The 12,393-nt window shown below is 42.3% G+C and overlaps 1 protein-coding gene and 2 long non-coding RNA genes across 11 annotated transcripts in view; 2 read left to right on the forward strand and 1 right to left on the reverse strand.

Moving 5' to 3' along the window:
- The window catches only part of LOC306832377, a 117,357-nt gene extending 111,983 nt beyond the window's left edge, over positions 1-5,374 (forward strand). For 3 of the 4 annotated variants that reach the window (XR_013780215.1, XR_013780216.1, XR_013780218.1), the window contains one exon: positions 5,289-5,374. This is a non-coding gene — a long non-coding RNA (uncharacterized lncRNA). The remainder of the gene's footprint in view (positions 1-5,288) is intronic. The other variant, XR_013780217.1, reaches the window with a different exon arrangement.
- The window catches only part of tns1b (tensin 1b), a 167,945-nt gene that overhangs the window by 9,785 nt on the left and 145,767 nt on the right, over positions 1-12,393 (reverse strand). For 3 of the 6 annotated variants that reach the window (XM_079357015.1, XM_079357016.1, XM_079357017.1), the window contains 7 exons: positions 9,069-10,565; positions 8,078-8,158; positions 5,281-5,474; positions 5,059-5,197; positions 1,726-1,821; positions 1,489-1,515; positions 179-359 (listed from right to left, as the gene is read on the reverse strand). In XM_079357015.1, the coding sequence (XP_079213141.1) occupies positions 179-359; positions 1,489-1,515; positions 1,726-1,821; positions 5,059-5,197; positions 5,281-5,474; positions 8,078-8,158; positions 9,069-10,565 (2,215 nt within the window). The remainder of the gene's footprint in view (positions 1-178; positions 360-1,488; positions 1,516-1,725; positions 1,822-5,058; positions 5,198-5,280; positions 5,475-8,077; positions 8,159-9,068; positions 10,566-12,393) is intronic. The other 3 variants (XM_079357019.1, XM_079357020.1, XM_079357018.1) reach the window with 2 other exon arrangements.
- LOC306832378 lies at positions 5,405-8,116 on the forward strand. The gene is made up of 3 exons (XR_013780219.1): positions 5,405-5,489; positions 7,064-7,146; positions 8,048-8,116. It is a non-coding gene; the product is annotated as an uncharacterized lncRNA (long non-coding RNA).

Here is a 12,393-nt window from a genome sequence, read left to right on the forward strand (position 1 = left end):
CTGTTATGTTTTTAACATGACGTGAAGGTTTTAATAATTGTGGTATCAAATTGGTGCATTGACTTGAGTAGTTGCCAATACTCAATCATTTTAGGCAGTTCCAGAAGCTGCTGTCTGAACAACTTCAAACAAGAGAGCTGTGAGTCTAAACAGAAACAACAAACGACAGGAGACTCACTCCTGAGAGCTCTGGATGGGGCTGCTGCTGGACAGAGGAGGGTTCAGTGTGTGGGATGGGGGACTCGGACTTCTCTGCCGGCCTGTAGTCTCTCCTGGAGGACTTGCGCTCTGAGGAGATGCTGGCTGCTCTCCGCCTGCCGCTGCAGACCTCGCCACAGACTCGACGTAGCTTCTCGGTGCTAAATGTGAAAGAGCATAAAGGTCCCTGTGAGCCAAATATTTACTTTACTACACTGATTCGTCTGTAAGGTTAAAAAGACAAAGGTTAGAACAAATACTTTTTCTTTGACAATATGAAGGATGGCCTTTCATGGAATAATTCTGTTAATAGGACCAATCAATATGATCACAGATAAAACACAGAATGTTAAAAACATGAGTTAACCAAATAAAAGTGAATACAGCAAAGGTGGGTTTAATCCAACCTGAGTTCTAAGTAAGTCGAGTGGTCTTGTCTCACCCTGAAGCGGTTCCTCTGCAGTAACGAGCTGCCCCCCTCCCTCCTTATTTTATTGATTTAAAAATGATGTCGTCCTTCTACTAAACATGCAGTCCATTTAAATTAACAATTAGTGATGCATCCATAGCAACAGTTAACTTGCCGTCATTAAAGGAGCTAGCCTAGCTGTTATTGTTCACATTAAATTAAACACCGTGAATCACAGCAGACCCTGGCTGAGTTTTTCTGCCTCGTCACTGTGGGAGTCTGTCGACGTTTACTCTTCTTCCCTCTCTCATGCCATGTAATGTTCTGTTTACTTTATGTGCCATCTTTAATTTTCTAAGAGTCGTCCGTATAGCCTGCAGGTTCTGTGTTGTTTATCCTCTTTCCGCCGTAACTGTCCTCTCCTTTCTCCCACAGTAAACACAACAACCTGGAATTAACAGCACTTTTTTCCGCTGATTGATTTGATTAAAACTAGTCCCTCACTGTCTGTGATGAAAGCACCCGTCTACTTTTCTTATCAACACTAAACTATACAGTGGTGATCTGTTTAGGAATATCAGACTGTTGCCAAGCACAATTGGCAAATCAGAATCATGTGTAATAATAACCATGTAATGAGCATAATTCATGTAAAATAAAACGCCAGACCATAATGAGGGTGACATAGTGCAGACAATAAAACAAGTAACTAAAATGTGTGTGTTTTAAGTCGTGCTTGATGGTGGTTTTTTCAGACAGGAAATGGAATGGTTGTGCCTCATGTTACACGTTGGGGTGGACGACACCTGACGAGGATGTGATGCTGGAGATTCAGACATGAATATCAATGATGATCTGTTGCACTATAGCAGCAGTCTTACCTTCATCACCTTCACTGCTCTCATCATCTGTGGAGCATCAGGCAGAATAATCCAGAGAAACAGAATAGTGTAAAGGAACTGAGGGGTAGACTCCATGCTATACATGTTTCATGAGGTTTTTAGAGCGGTCATTTTTACTGTTTGTCGCCTCCATGTGGAGAGATTTAAGGTTTAGTAAGACCATGTCAGTGTTTAATCACAGCAGGAGAAATACAAACAAAGAGTGTTATATCCAACCTGAGCCTGTTTGATTGAGATGGATTTCTGCTGGGTTGTGAGGCTTCAAACCCAGAGCTGACAGTGGAGTCTTAGCCAGACCAGGAGGGGATCGACCTGAAAAGAGAGGGACAGGTGTCACCACACAGCTTCAAACATGGCCGACATCTTGACAGCTGCTACCTGATAATAGTTGTCCATTTTTTTATCTCTTATTAGAAGGTCAAAATACAAACATCCATTTTATCTCCAAATGGTTTGCCTTGTTTATTAAGGAGGTTCTTTACATTTAAAAGCTTGAGTTGTTGATTTATAAAATTTAAAACTGGTAAACAGCTGTCAAGACAAAAGATAGAGACACAGCAAAACGGGCTAACAAACAAGAGCGACATGTTCAGGGGGTGTGCTCATGCTCTGAGGAGGGAGCAATACATGCATGTGACCAATCACAGAGGAACAACACCTCACTCAACCATCAGTAAAACAAGGTTTCTGTCAAACACATCATGAAAGCAGTGCTGGGTCAAACTGCACACACTGCACCATCTAAAACCTTCATCCTACAAGAAAGAAAAGTGTGTGACTTTTATCTACAATGTATTTTAGTTTTAAATATGTGATCTTCTCCAAAATGCTAAAAACATGTTACACCTTTAAATCCAACAAAGACAAATGTATTAGTGTTCTTAAAATAACAGGACCTGTGACACAATCTCTGCTACATCAAAACTGGAGGGAAATACAAGGAGTTACAGGTCAGATTAGTGACACCTTAAATACTCTACTCATTCCAACTATGAACGTGTCTCATAAAAGGTGATACTTTTTGTTGTTTCTTTTCATATCACAGTGGCAACTTCTCCTTTATTCCCCTCCAGTATGGAGAAAACAATGACATTGGAAAAAAAAAAAAAAAAAACACACATTGCTTGCAAAATAATCAAAGGGCAAGACACAAATTGTTGTCTGATAAGACTTCTGTGGAGGGCAGGCAGGGTGCTGGCTGTGGTTGCATCAACAAGGAGTCCAAACAGCAACACAGAGAGCAGCAGCTGCTTAGTGTCTGAACAATGAATGTATGTTCTTCACTTTGTAACAGTGTGTGTGTGTGTAAAAGAGCAAGTTCTTCTGTTTCCAGCCAAGCCAATATCTCTTTGGTCCAGACTCAATTATTGTCCACACTTGTTGGATAAATGACCATCCCATTAGCTATTCATGGTCCACAGGGATCCTCTAATAATCCTTTTTCTCTCTCTCTCTGTAAAGTGTTGATCATTTATTGAAATGTCTTCAATCATTGGATGTACTGGGATCAAACGTTGTGTTGGCTGCAGAATGAACCCCGAGCTGCTTTATCTGGACAATATTTAAACGTGTGCCATAGTTCTCTATATGCTTCTTTAAAAGTATAACTACATGCCTCAGTGGTAATGATTGCTGATATGTCTGCATGGCAGTATAGTGTCAGTAACAGCATGCTAACTTTAGCGTGCCTAACTCCAGACTCACACAGCTGTCTGTATGGTAGTGGCCTCCTCTTGCACTACCCATTATACTTATCAGTAAAATACTTTGATGTCTTCTGGTAACTCTGTTAAAGTGAACTGTCTGGTATGTCTGCTGAGTGTTACGCTTCATCGTGTCTGTTTGGTTCCAGTGCTGCTCTCGTGTGGCTATCATGCCAAAGCAGTGCAGGATTGTGCTAAGTGCTGGACAAAGGGTCACTCGGGCAGAGAGGAGGGGACGGGGATTGGGAAATGGGGAGTTTGTTTGGCTGACATTGTGGGACAGTGGAACTCCGGTAGAGATGCGTGCATCCTCCACTTACCAAAGAATCCAAATCAATTCTTTGTCCTTGCAACCTAAATGCCCCACAGTGAATCACGTGTGGTGTGCGGGGCAGGCTAAGTGAGCGCTTGGGAATGTGATTTAAGGACACACTACACAAGATGAGCATTTAACGGGAAGTAAATCTGTTGTCACGTGCAGAGACCTAACCATGCACCTCTCACAAGTTGAGCAAATTCCTGCAAAACTAATTTTAGTTAACTGGTGACAGTTAACTCCATTTTTGTGCTCAGCTGTTAAAACAGTGATCTAGTTACGAGGTGACAAAACAAACACGGAGGTCACTTGGGTATTTTTCTCTCAAAGTAATTTCTAATGCAAAAAAACTTGATCGTAATAAGTCACTATCACTGTGTGCACAACATTCCTATTTTGAAGGCAAGATGGGATGTTACTCAACAGAGTGGGTGTTACAAAATATGGTGTGTGTTTTTATGACTGACTTTTATAGGTGTGCCCTGGGGGAGATCGGCAATAGAACCAAATGAGGTAATAAGTAAAGTTGGCAGACAATGTGTTACCTAATGCATGACTCTTGTTTTAACGCCGGGTGTGTCTGTGCTCTGCAGAAGTTCTGAGAGGCAAATGATAAAAAAAAAAAAAAATCTAGTCTTTTCTCTGGGGCCAAACACTCTGGGACAAAGGGGGTTCGCTGGCCTGCATTATCTTTTAAATTCCTTGATTTCTTTTTTTTTTTTAATGATCTGTGAAAGCTGAAAAAAATAATCTTTCTAATAAACTTAAGACAAAAGAGTAGGTACATAAAGTGATGTCACCCACTGGAAACTGAAAGGGGCTTTAGATGGCGGTCGCCATGCTGGAAATGCTGTCACAGTGTTACATTTAATCAACGTAACAGCAGACTAAGAGGTGGAGCTGAAGCCTCTTCTTAGCTCCACGCCTGCTCGTCAGTCAGGTCAGCTTACGTGCCTCACAATAAATCATTCTTAATCTTTGTTAAATCAAGAGGGACGTCTGGGGGGGATTAGCTTTAATCACAATCTGGCCTCATTTTTTAACACTGAAAATCAGCTCTGAATTACTCTGGAAACAGAGTGATTTTTTTTTTTTTTACTTAAAAGAAGTAAGACACCTTCACGATGTAAAGACAGAGAACATCATTTAGATCAGAACATTTCCTGAGAGGATCTTTTTTTTAATTTTTATTTTTTTACTCTCTTGCCTCTCAGCGCGTCTGAAGTTTTCTTCACTCAGTCGACACTATAAAATAGTTTTCTCGTGCGGTTAACTTATTTCTTCTTTGTGGGACAGTTACACAGAATATGGACCGTCTGTGTGTAGAAAAGAGAGATTAAATGTCACATTATTAAGTATAAGGCCACTCATCAGTTGTTGAAAGTCAGAATAAACTTAACTTTTAACACCAGAGACGTTTGGAAATTATTCGAATAGCTTTTCAATCTTGAATATTTGTTTTAAATGTTTGTCCTATCTACGTAGGTCTGAGCTCCACAGTGCCCTCTGTCAGCCGGAGGGGGAACTTACACAGGTTGAAGTAAGGGGTTTGCGGCGAGATGGGGAAGGCAGGGGTTTGGGGAAACACCTCACCACCAACTGTGGGTGTGGGACTGACGGGGCCTCCCTCAATCTCTTCGAAGGCCTCGCGGTAGCTGTGCATGTGTCTCTGAGGAGTGGAGAAACAACACAAAATACAGTGAGACACATCTAAATAAGAGGTTTGTTTATTTGAATGTTTATTAAATGTACCTCCTTAGGTCGTCCGCCAGGATTCATCGCGATGGCGTTGACAAACTCTGGAGAAACACAGCGGACAGGGGAGCGAATGGGGGCGTCGGGGGAGTCACACTCATCAGGTCCGTTCTGGTGCTGTCCGTCACTGGTGATGCGTCGGCGGGGCAAGGTGGCACACTCATCCAAGGACACCGTGCGGGCCTGGACACCTTCATTGACCCACAGTAAGAGTTAATATAGAGCTTCTCTCTCCTCCACATCTGTTATCACAGGTTAATGGTTGTCAGCCATAGTGAATTCCCGTAGCACAGGACATCATGTGCATTTTTCAGACAGTCAAATATACGCAGCAGGCTGTGGCTCTTTGGAATGAAAATATAACATGCACAATCAAAAGGTTAATAAATGATTAGCTGCTGATCAAACATAAGCCTGTTAAATCACAAGAATGACTACTAAACTTTTTAATCCCATTCCATCAATTCAGTCTGCAACAAACACAAACACACTGTCGTTAGTTAAGGGGAAATAAAACTCGACCTGATAAACATGTGACATTAAGTGATGTTCACCTCTTGAAGCTCGAGCTGTAACTTTAATAACTTCTGCGTATGTTTTTCATCTAATGCGTCGATGAGGCCAGTTCTGGAGGAACCTCAAAGCAGTCCGTAAGCTCCTTTCAGTTAATCTGGTTTACACTGCCACAGAAAGACAGAGGGAGCTAACGGCATAAAACAAACAGGATTTGAGTGAAGAGCTTTAAACTAATATGTGATGCCACCAATGACTGGCGGGTCAGGGCAGCAAAGCATGATATGTTGGCTAATGATTGGCTTTACTCTTTGGAACAAGACTACGGTGCACTGGAGAGAGAAAGAAAGTTCAGGAAGTTTAACGACGGAGAGAGAAAATACAATTTAAAAAAAAAAAAACTGTTACTGTTTACTCAAAATATGTTGGCTCGAGCTATCAGCTTGTTTCTTTCTCAGAGCTCCTCTTCTGTAGCTACGTCCAGCAATGTTTCAGTAAGGGTTCAATGACCTCATGAAGGAAACTTAAAAAAATACACAGCTGATGATGGTTTTCAATATGTGAATGAAGATTTGTTGAAGTTTATAGAGACAGACATCTTCACAAATGAAAAACAAGCAGACACACCCTGACTGTTATGGAAACGGTGAAAATATTCCTATCGCCTCGCTCAGCTGCAATGAAGAGAGGGAGCTAAATCCTGGCTCATACTGTAGTTTGGGGGAAAGTGAGTTCAATAATCAGGTATTTCTGCCCTAATAATAGAACATTTAAGTTGCCATAAAGGATTTGGTCTGTTTTGTGTTAGCATGATCAGACTGTGCTTCATAAATCCATGTACTAAATGTATTATTTCCTGTAATCAAGAGAAAGCAAACATCATGATATCTGATTTATCTCCAGCTTGTAAAGGCTCCGTGTTGGCAGGTTGTTCTTTAAAGACTCTTAGAACTGACAGCTCTGAGAGGCATGTAGTCAACGCCCCCAAACAGAAACACACCCACCGAAGAACCGAGCCCAGAATCTGGGAACCAGATGTACCATGGATGCACACTGTACAATAGAGGACTGTCGAACACTGTGCTGTTGCCTGAGCGACGGCTAATGATTTCCAGCCGGGCAGATGGAGATTCCCAAGGACTGACTTTTTTGTTTTTTCCTCCCCTCATATTTCTCAGCTATTTAAAATCCAGCTAGCACGTGGATACACATGGGGTTTATTTCAAAAACATAACCTTGATGGTGATCCTTTTTCTTCTCTTTAAAGGAAACTACTGTTTCCATATGTGCACATCTGCATCTGAGGGAGGTTGTCTAAGGTGAGCTTGAGGGGAATCTATTCATTGAAAGGTCAGTTCCAATCAATAAGATGTTTAAAAAAAATCTTCATTATTTATTAACCAAATAATCAAACACTGAAATGTTGGTAAATATACCCAGTTTAGTAAAAAACCTCATGCTTACTACAGAAGGGATCTTCTCACACCCACATCACTGCTGCGACATTTCACTTTCTTTTATTGCCTCTCTAACGATAATGCCTGAGTGCCCTAAAGGGATCAATCTTTCCGACATTGGTGTCGACTGTCTTGCACTAGACACATTAAACATTCGTAGTGCTTCCAACTCGGACTGCAGTCTCTCTCCTGAATCTGGTGTCCCCTTGTCCTGGCTTTGTAAATCTTCAAAATAGTGCAAAAAGAAAAAAAGGGGCCTTGAATGGGGCCAGTGTCTCCTGGCCTCGGTATTGTTCCCTGAGTTTGTGCGAAATGGATCTTGTGACATGCACTCTCCTGGCAAGGGACAGAGCCTCCTTTGTGCTTTCACTGTCTCGTTCTTGTGAAACTTTAACATTATCCAACAGTGTCTTTTTTTTCCAGCCACAGTTAAGGTAATTTTCATCCTTGAGGTACAGAACTCCAGGTCAGAATTAAAGAATAATTCATTTAAGACATGAACTAAAGAAGGATGTATGCATATCAGTAGTTAGTTTGATGATGATGCTCTGCTAACCCAATGATGACGGAGAAGAATGTGTTGTGAATAAAAAGGAGGGAGCAAAGGAAAAAGACAAAATGAGCAGCTGTAGACAGGGCGGTTAATCATGAACAGGAAATGAGAAGTCATTAAATGCAAACCAAAGCCCACCACACACAGAGGCAAAACAGATACAGACTTGAACGAGGTTTGGGAAAACACTTTGAAAAAGAGATTTCTCTTTTCTTTTCTTTTTTTTTTCTTTTTTTTCAAGTGTCTTCTCAGACAGGAGGGGAGAACCAACCCGAGAGGGAGTGAGAACGGCGATGCTCAAACTGAGAAGTGGTCATAATTGGGATGACTCTTTGGACACGAGCCGAGTATTCTGGGTAAAAAGATGGATGATGAAAGAGAAAGAAGTGATGAAACAAGAACATAAAAGAACAAAAAGGAAAATAAATCTTGCATATGACGAAATTGGTTTTTTGGGGGTTTTTTTGCCAGAAATAAGAGGTGAAAGCAAAGTTTGAGTCTATGCATGCATTTATGAAAGCTCTCTAGAGACCAACATCAGAGAAATCAAGGAAAGATAGTTTTTTCTTCACTGCTTCCAAAAACAATTCAGTGAAGGAGGATCTAAAACAGAATCATGTTTTATTGACATTTTGATGTCTGTCATCTGAGTGACTCGGCTGTAACATAAAGAGTGACATTGACATGACATTTGTTCCATTTCTTGCTAATCTGATGTCCAACATACTCAAGGGACTGTGAACCTGTTGGAGTAAATGCTTAATGTTTTGCCCGAGTAGTGAAACTGATGGGCTGATGGTCATGAAGCAGGATATGGACAGATGAGTTTTCAGAGAGTGATTCTTGTTTACTGAAGGGCAAATATCCCAAATACAGATCAACACTTGCTGCTCCAAAAACAGAGGTAACTCATAACTATGACAATAAATGATACATAAGCTAATTGTTGAAAACAGGGTCAGAAAAAAAACACTGCTTCAACTCTTTAAGACAGCCAAGCCTAGAGAGGGATTGTGTGCTGTAATAATATTCTAACTATGCTGTGTATAACGAAATACTAAATTTTCCTCTTTTATCAAGAAAAGATAAAGGTGACAGCTAGACAATTCTGTGACCTAATCAGTCTTTCACATTACATAAGTATTAATAACATTAATGTTGTATAAATTAAATCCAGACTACTCTTAATTGGAGGTGCTGAAGACTTATAATTACAGAATCAAAATGAATTAACTAAAACTTTAAAAAAATATTATTCTTACCAGCAACTCTTTGGGCCACCAGACCCTCAACATTGAAGACCTCATCTGCATCACTTTCTCTTGTCTGGGGTGTTGCTGAAGCAGCAGCCGGGCTTCTCTGGGGCTCAGAGACCTCTGAAGACTGGGCCAATGTGCTTGGAGGGCAGGTGTTGATGGGCTTGAGCTGGATGTGACCAGCTACTGTGGCTGGCGGTCCAGCCATTTCAGATGTGTATCTTAAAGATCCCTGAAGAGGTGCAGGCTCTGGAGTACTCGGCTTTCCGGGTGACATTTGACCTTGTAAAGAGTTATTTGCCAGGCTGGCCACAGGGCCAGAATAGTGTGCATGGACTGATGCATCTGGCGTGTAGGAGGGCCTGGTTTGGTTCTGGGAGAAGGACGGCTGGGTAGTCACTACAACACTGTTTTCCCGTAGTGGAACACTTTGCGATTTTGGCACAAGTGGACGGCCTGGTTCCAGGCCCAACATGAGGAGATTAAGGGTTTCAATAGATTGCTCAATTTCTTGCTGGGAGGCACTGTGGCGATGGGGAAACTGTGGGAGGCTGTGGTGGCTGGGCATCATGGCTACAGAGGGAGGTGGACTAAAAGTGAGGCCTTCAGTTACCGGCTCCTCTGGTACCCCAAACTGCTGCCAAACATTGAGACCACGTTGAACGGCATCCCTGCTACTGGTGGTGCGGGTGGGAGCTGGAGGCATAGACTTTGGCTCTGCACCAAATGACTGAGAGCGGTACAAATTGCCATTCTGGTTAGCAATGTAATTATCCGTGGATGGAGTCAAATCGCTTTGGGTCAAAGTGAGAGGTTTGTTGGACGTGCCAGTCTGTTTCTGGACGGTTTCCAGAAACTTCTCTGGGACATTGCGCTCTAGATATGGCACATGGTCCTGGCCATTGATAAGTGGCTCAGACTGGTAGTAAAGATCAGCTGGAGTAGCCCGTCCGTCTGTGGAAGAGAACGTCCCTAGACTGTCCACACTGTTGCCCTCTTGACTGGTTGGCAGCTCATCATCTAAAATGTCTGTCTCACGGTCAACGCTACCGTGCCCATTCACATGGACCTGTGCAGGCACAAGGTGAAGCATTCCCCCCACCGCAGAGGTTGGGGAGGACAGGTAGCCCTGTCGATGCATGGGTCCCTCCAGTCCGCTCAGCAGTTGGTCCAGCTCCTGTTTCTCTTGGGGACTGATTGGTTGTTGGACTGGCGGGGTGAGAGGACGGACCGTGTGAAGCTCCTCACCTACGGAAACATGTGCCTGGCTCACTGTGGAAGTCTGAGGTGCTGCTGTCGCTTCATCAGTTCGGTCAGTTTTAATGGAGGCAGTAGAGTTTCCTGAGTCGCTGCTCACTGACAGGGCATGATCAACTGCAGGTATGGCATGTTCAGCAGCAGTGGGTGGGAGGCCGTTTGCTGTGACTGTTCCTTCAATAGACTCCTTTTTACGAACTTTGGCATAGAGGCTGCCATCCAGTGGTCCTTCAGTGTGTATAACTTCTGAAACAAAGAAATACAACAGTATGAGAGATAAAATGTGGACTTTCTACAGTCACTCTAGAATTTTCCGAGCCACAAAGTTTCTCATAGTTATAAACAGGATTGATAGCCGTTAAAAAGCAAAGAGAAAGAAACAAAGAAACAAAAATAAAGAGTAAATGTAGAAAGAGGGTATCATAAGATTCTGTGGACATGAACAAAAAAACAGCAGTGAAATGAAATACTGGCTCATGTCCACTTATTCTGCCAGCGTCAGGAAATGAGCAGAGTTTGTGGCTTGCACTGGGGAAAAAATGATGAAATCACAGGAGCTTGCCTTGCACTTTCACGAGTTGATTGGATTAATCTCTGCCACCTTAGAAATATTGGCATAATAGAAGATTAATCTGTTGTTGATTTAATTTGCTTATGATCCTCACAACTGTAAACGAGTCACGCCCCCTCAAAAAATACAAGACATGGCCTACAGTACTAATTCACTCATGATACTGGATTGACTGCTGAACCAACACACACTCCATACTTGCAGGCCCATGCACACTGACAAAAACACCTTCCAGTAAAGAGGAAACAGGGTGACCCAGTCGGAAGAATTTAGCCCTCACTGGAAAACTGGCCTCTCTGAGAAAGGAAGGCCCAGAGGCTTTTCCTGGCTTTCTTCACCCAAATCAAAACAAAAGCTCAGATGACTAATGCCAATGATGTCACATAACAAAACATTAAGTAAAAAAGCTACAATACCTTGTTGGATAATTCCTTTTTACTGCCTGTTTCAGTTCTTGAGAAACCATATTACCCACAATGAGGCATGTCCTCACGCATAACCAGATTCTTTAGCTGGTAAAGAAGTTGCACAAAGGAGCTGTCTGTCCCTGTAAGTTATAGATATCGTTATCTTAGTTTTAGTGAATACGGGGCTCTGTAGTGGAACTTGGTGGGCGTATGCACGCTGGGTACTGCCAGGTCTCCTTGGCTGGTGAATGGCAACTTGCCAAGGGAATGGCGCACTGAAGGGACTCAACTGTCAGGCTGCTGGTTGAAACAAAACTTTTAGCTGCAAGGTGTATGTTTTATGTGTTATGTTTATTTACTTTTTTACTACTAAGCTGTTTATGAGTTGACTTTAAATCGGGGGAATAAGAGGCAGGGGTTGTTTTAGCTCCAGTCTGATAATGGTCTTTTCTTCAGCCTCAAACTCTAGTCATACAGCGTATCTCTATGATTGAACCTTTGGTCTAACCTGTGTAAGTATATGCATAACCAATGTCCTTTCTTTATAATAACAGTAGCAAGACAAAAGAGATCCACATCTAATGCAAACGTTCACACTTTTGTTAGCTGTGAATAATCCGCTCTGTTAATGTCGTCCCCAATGAAAGTAAGCTAAGACTGGAGTCTCCAAATTAAGTCATCATTTCATATTTATGTAGCACATGAAACTGCTAAAGTATCAAGTTAGGGCCTGCGCATGCATTCCATCCAAATGAGCGCGCACATGCGCACACACACACACACACACACACACACACACACACACACACACACACACACACACACACACACACACACACACACACACACACACACACACACACACACACACACACACACACACACACACACACACACACACACACACACACACACACACACTCATACACATATATATACTTTTCAAGCATCAGTTGATAAACATAGACAAGTCGTGAAAGCAGAGCTCACCAACCTTCCTCTGTTTCATTACTTTAAAATCACCTGCTGTGGCCAAATATATAAATCACAACATAAGAATGATCAGTCACAAATCCCAGCTGATTTCCCATCCTCA

Source organism: Symphodus melops, assembly GCF_947650265.1.
Source record: "Symphodus melops genome assembly, chromosome: 12".
Classification (NCBI taxonomy): domain Eukaryota; kingdom Metazoa; phylum Chordata; class Actinopteri; order Labriformes; family Labridae; genus Symphodus; species Symphodus melops.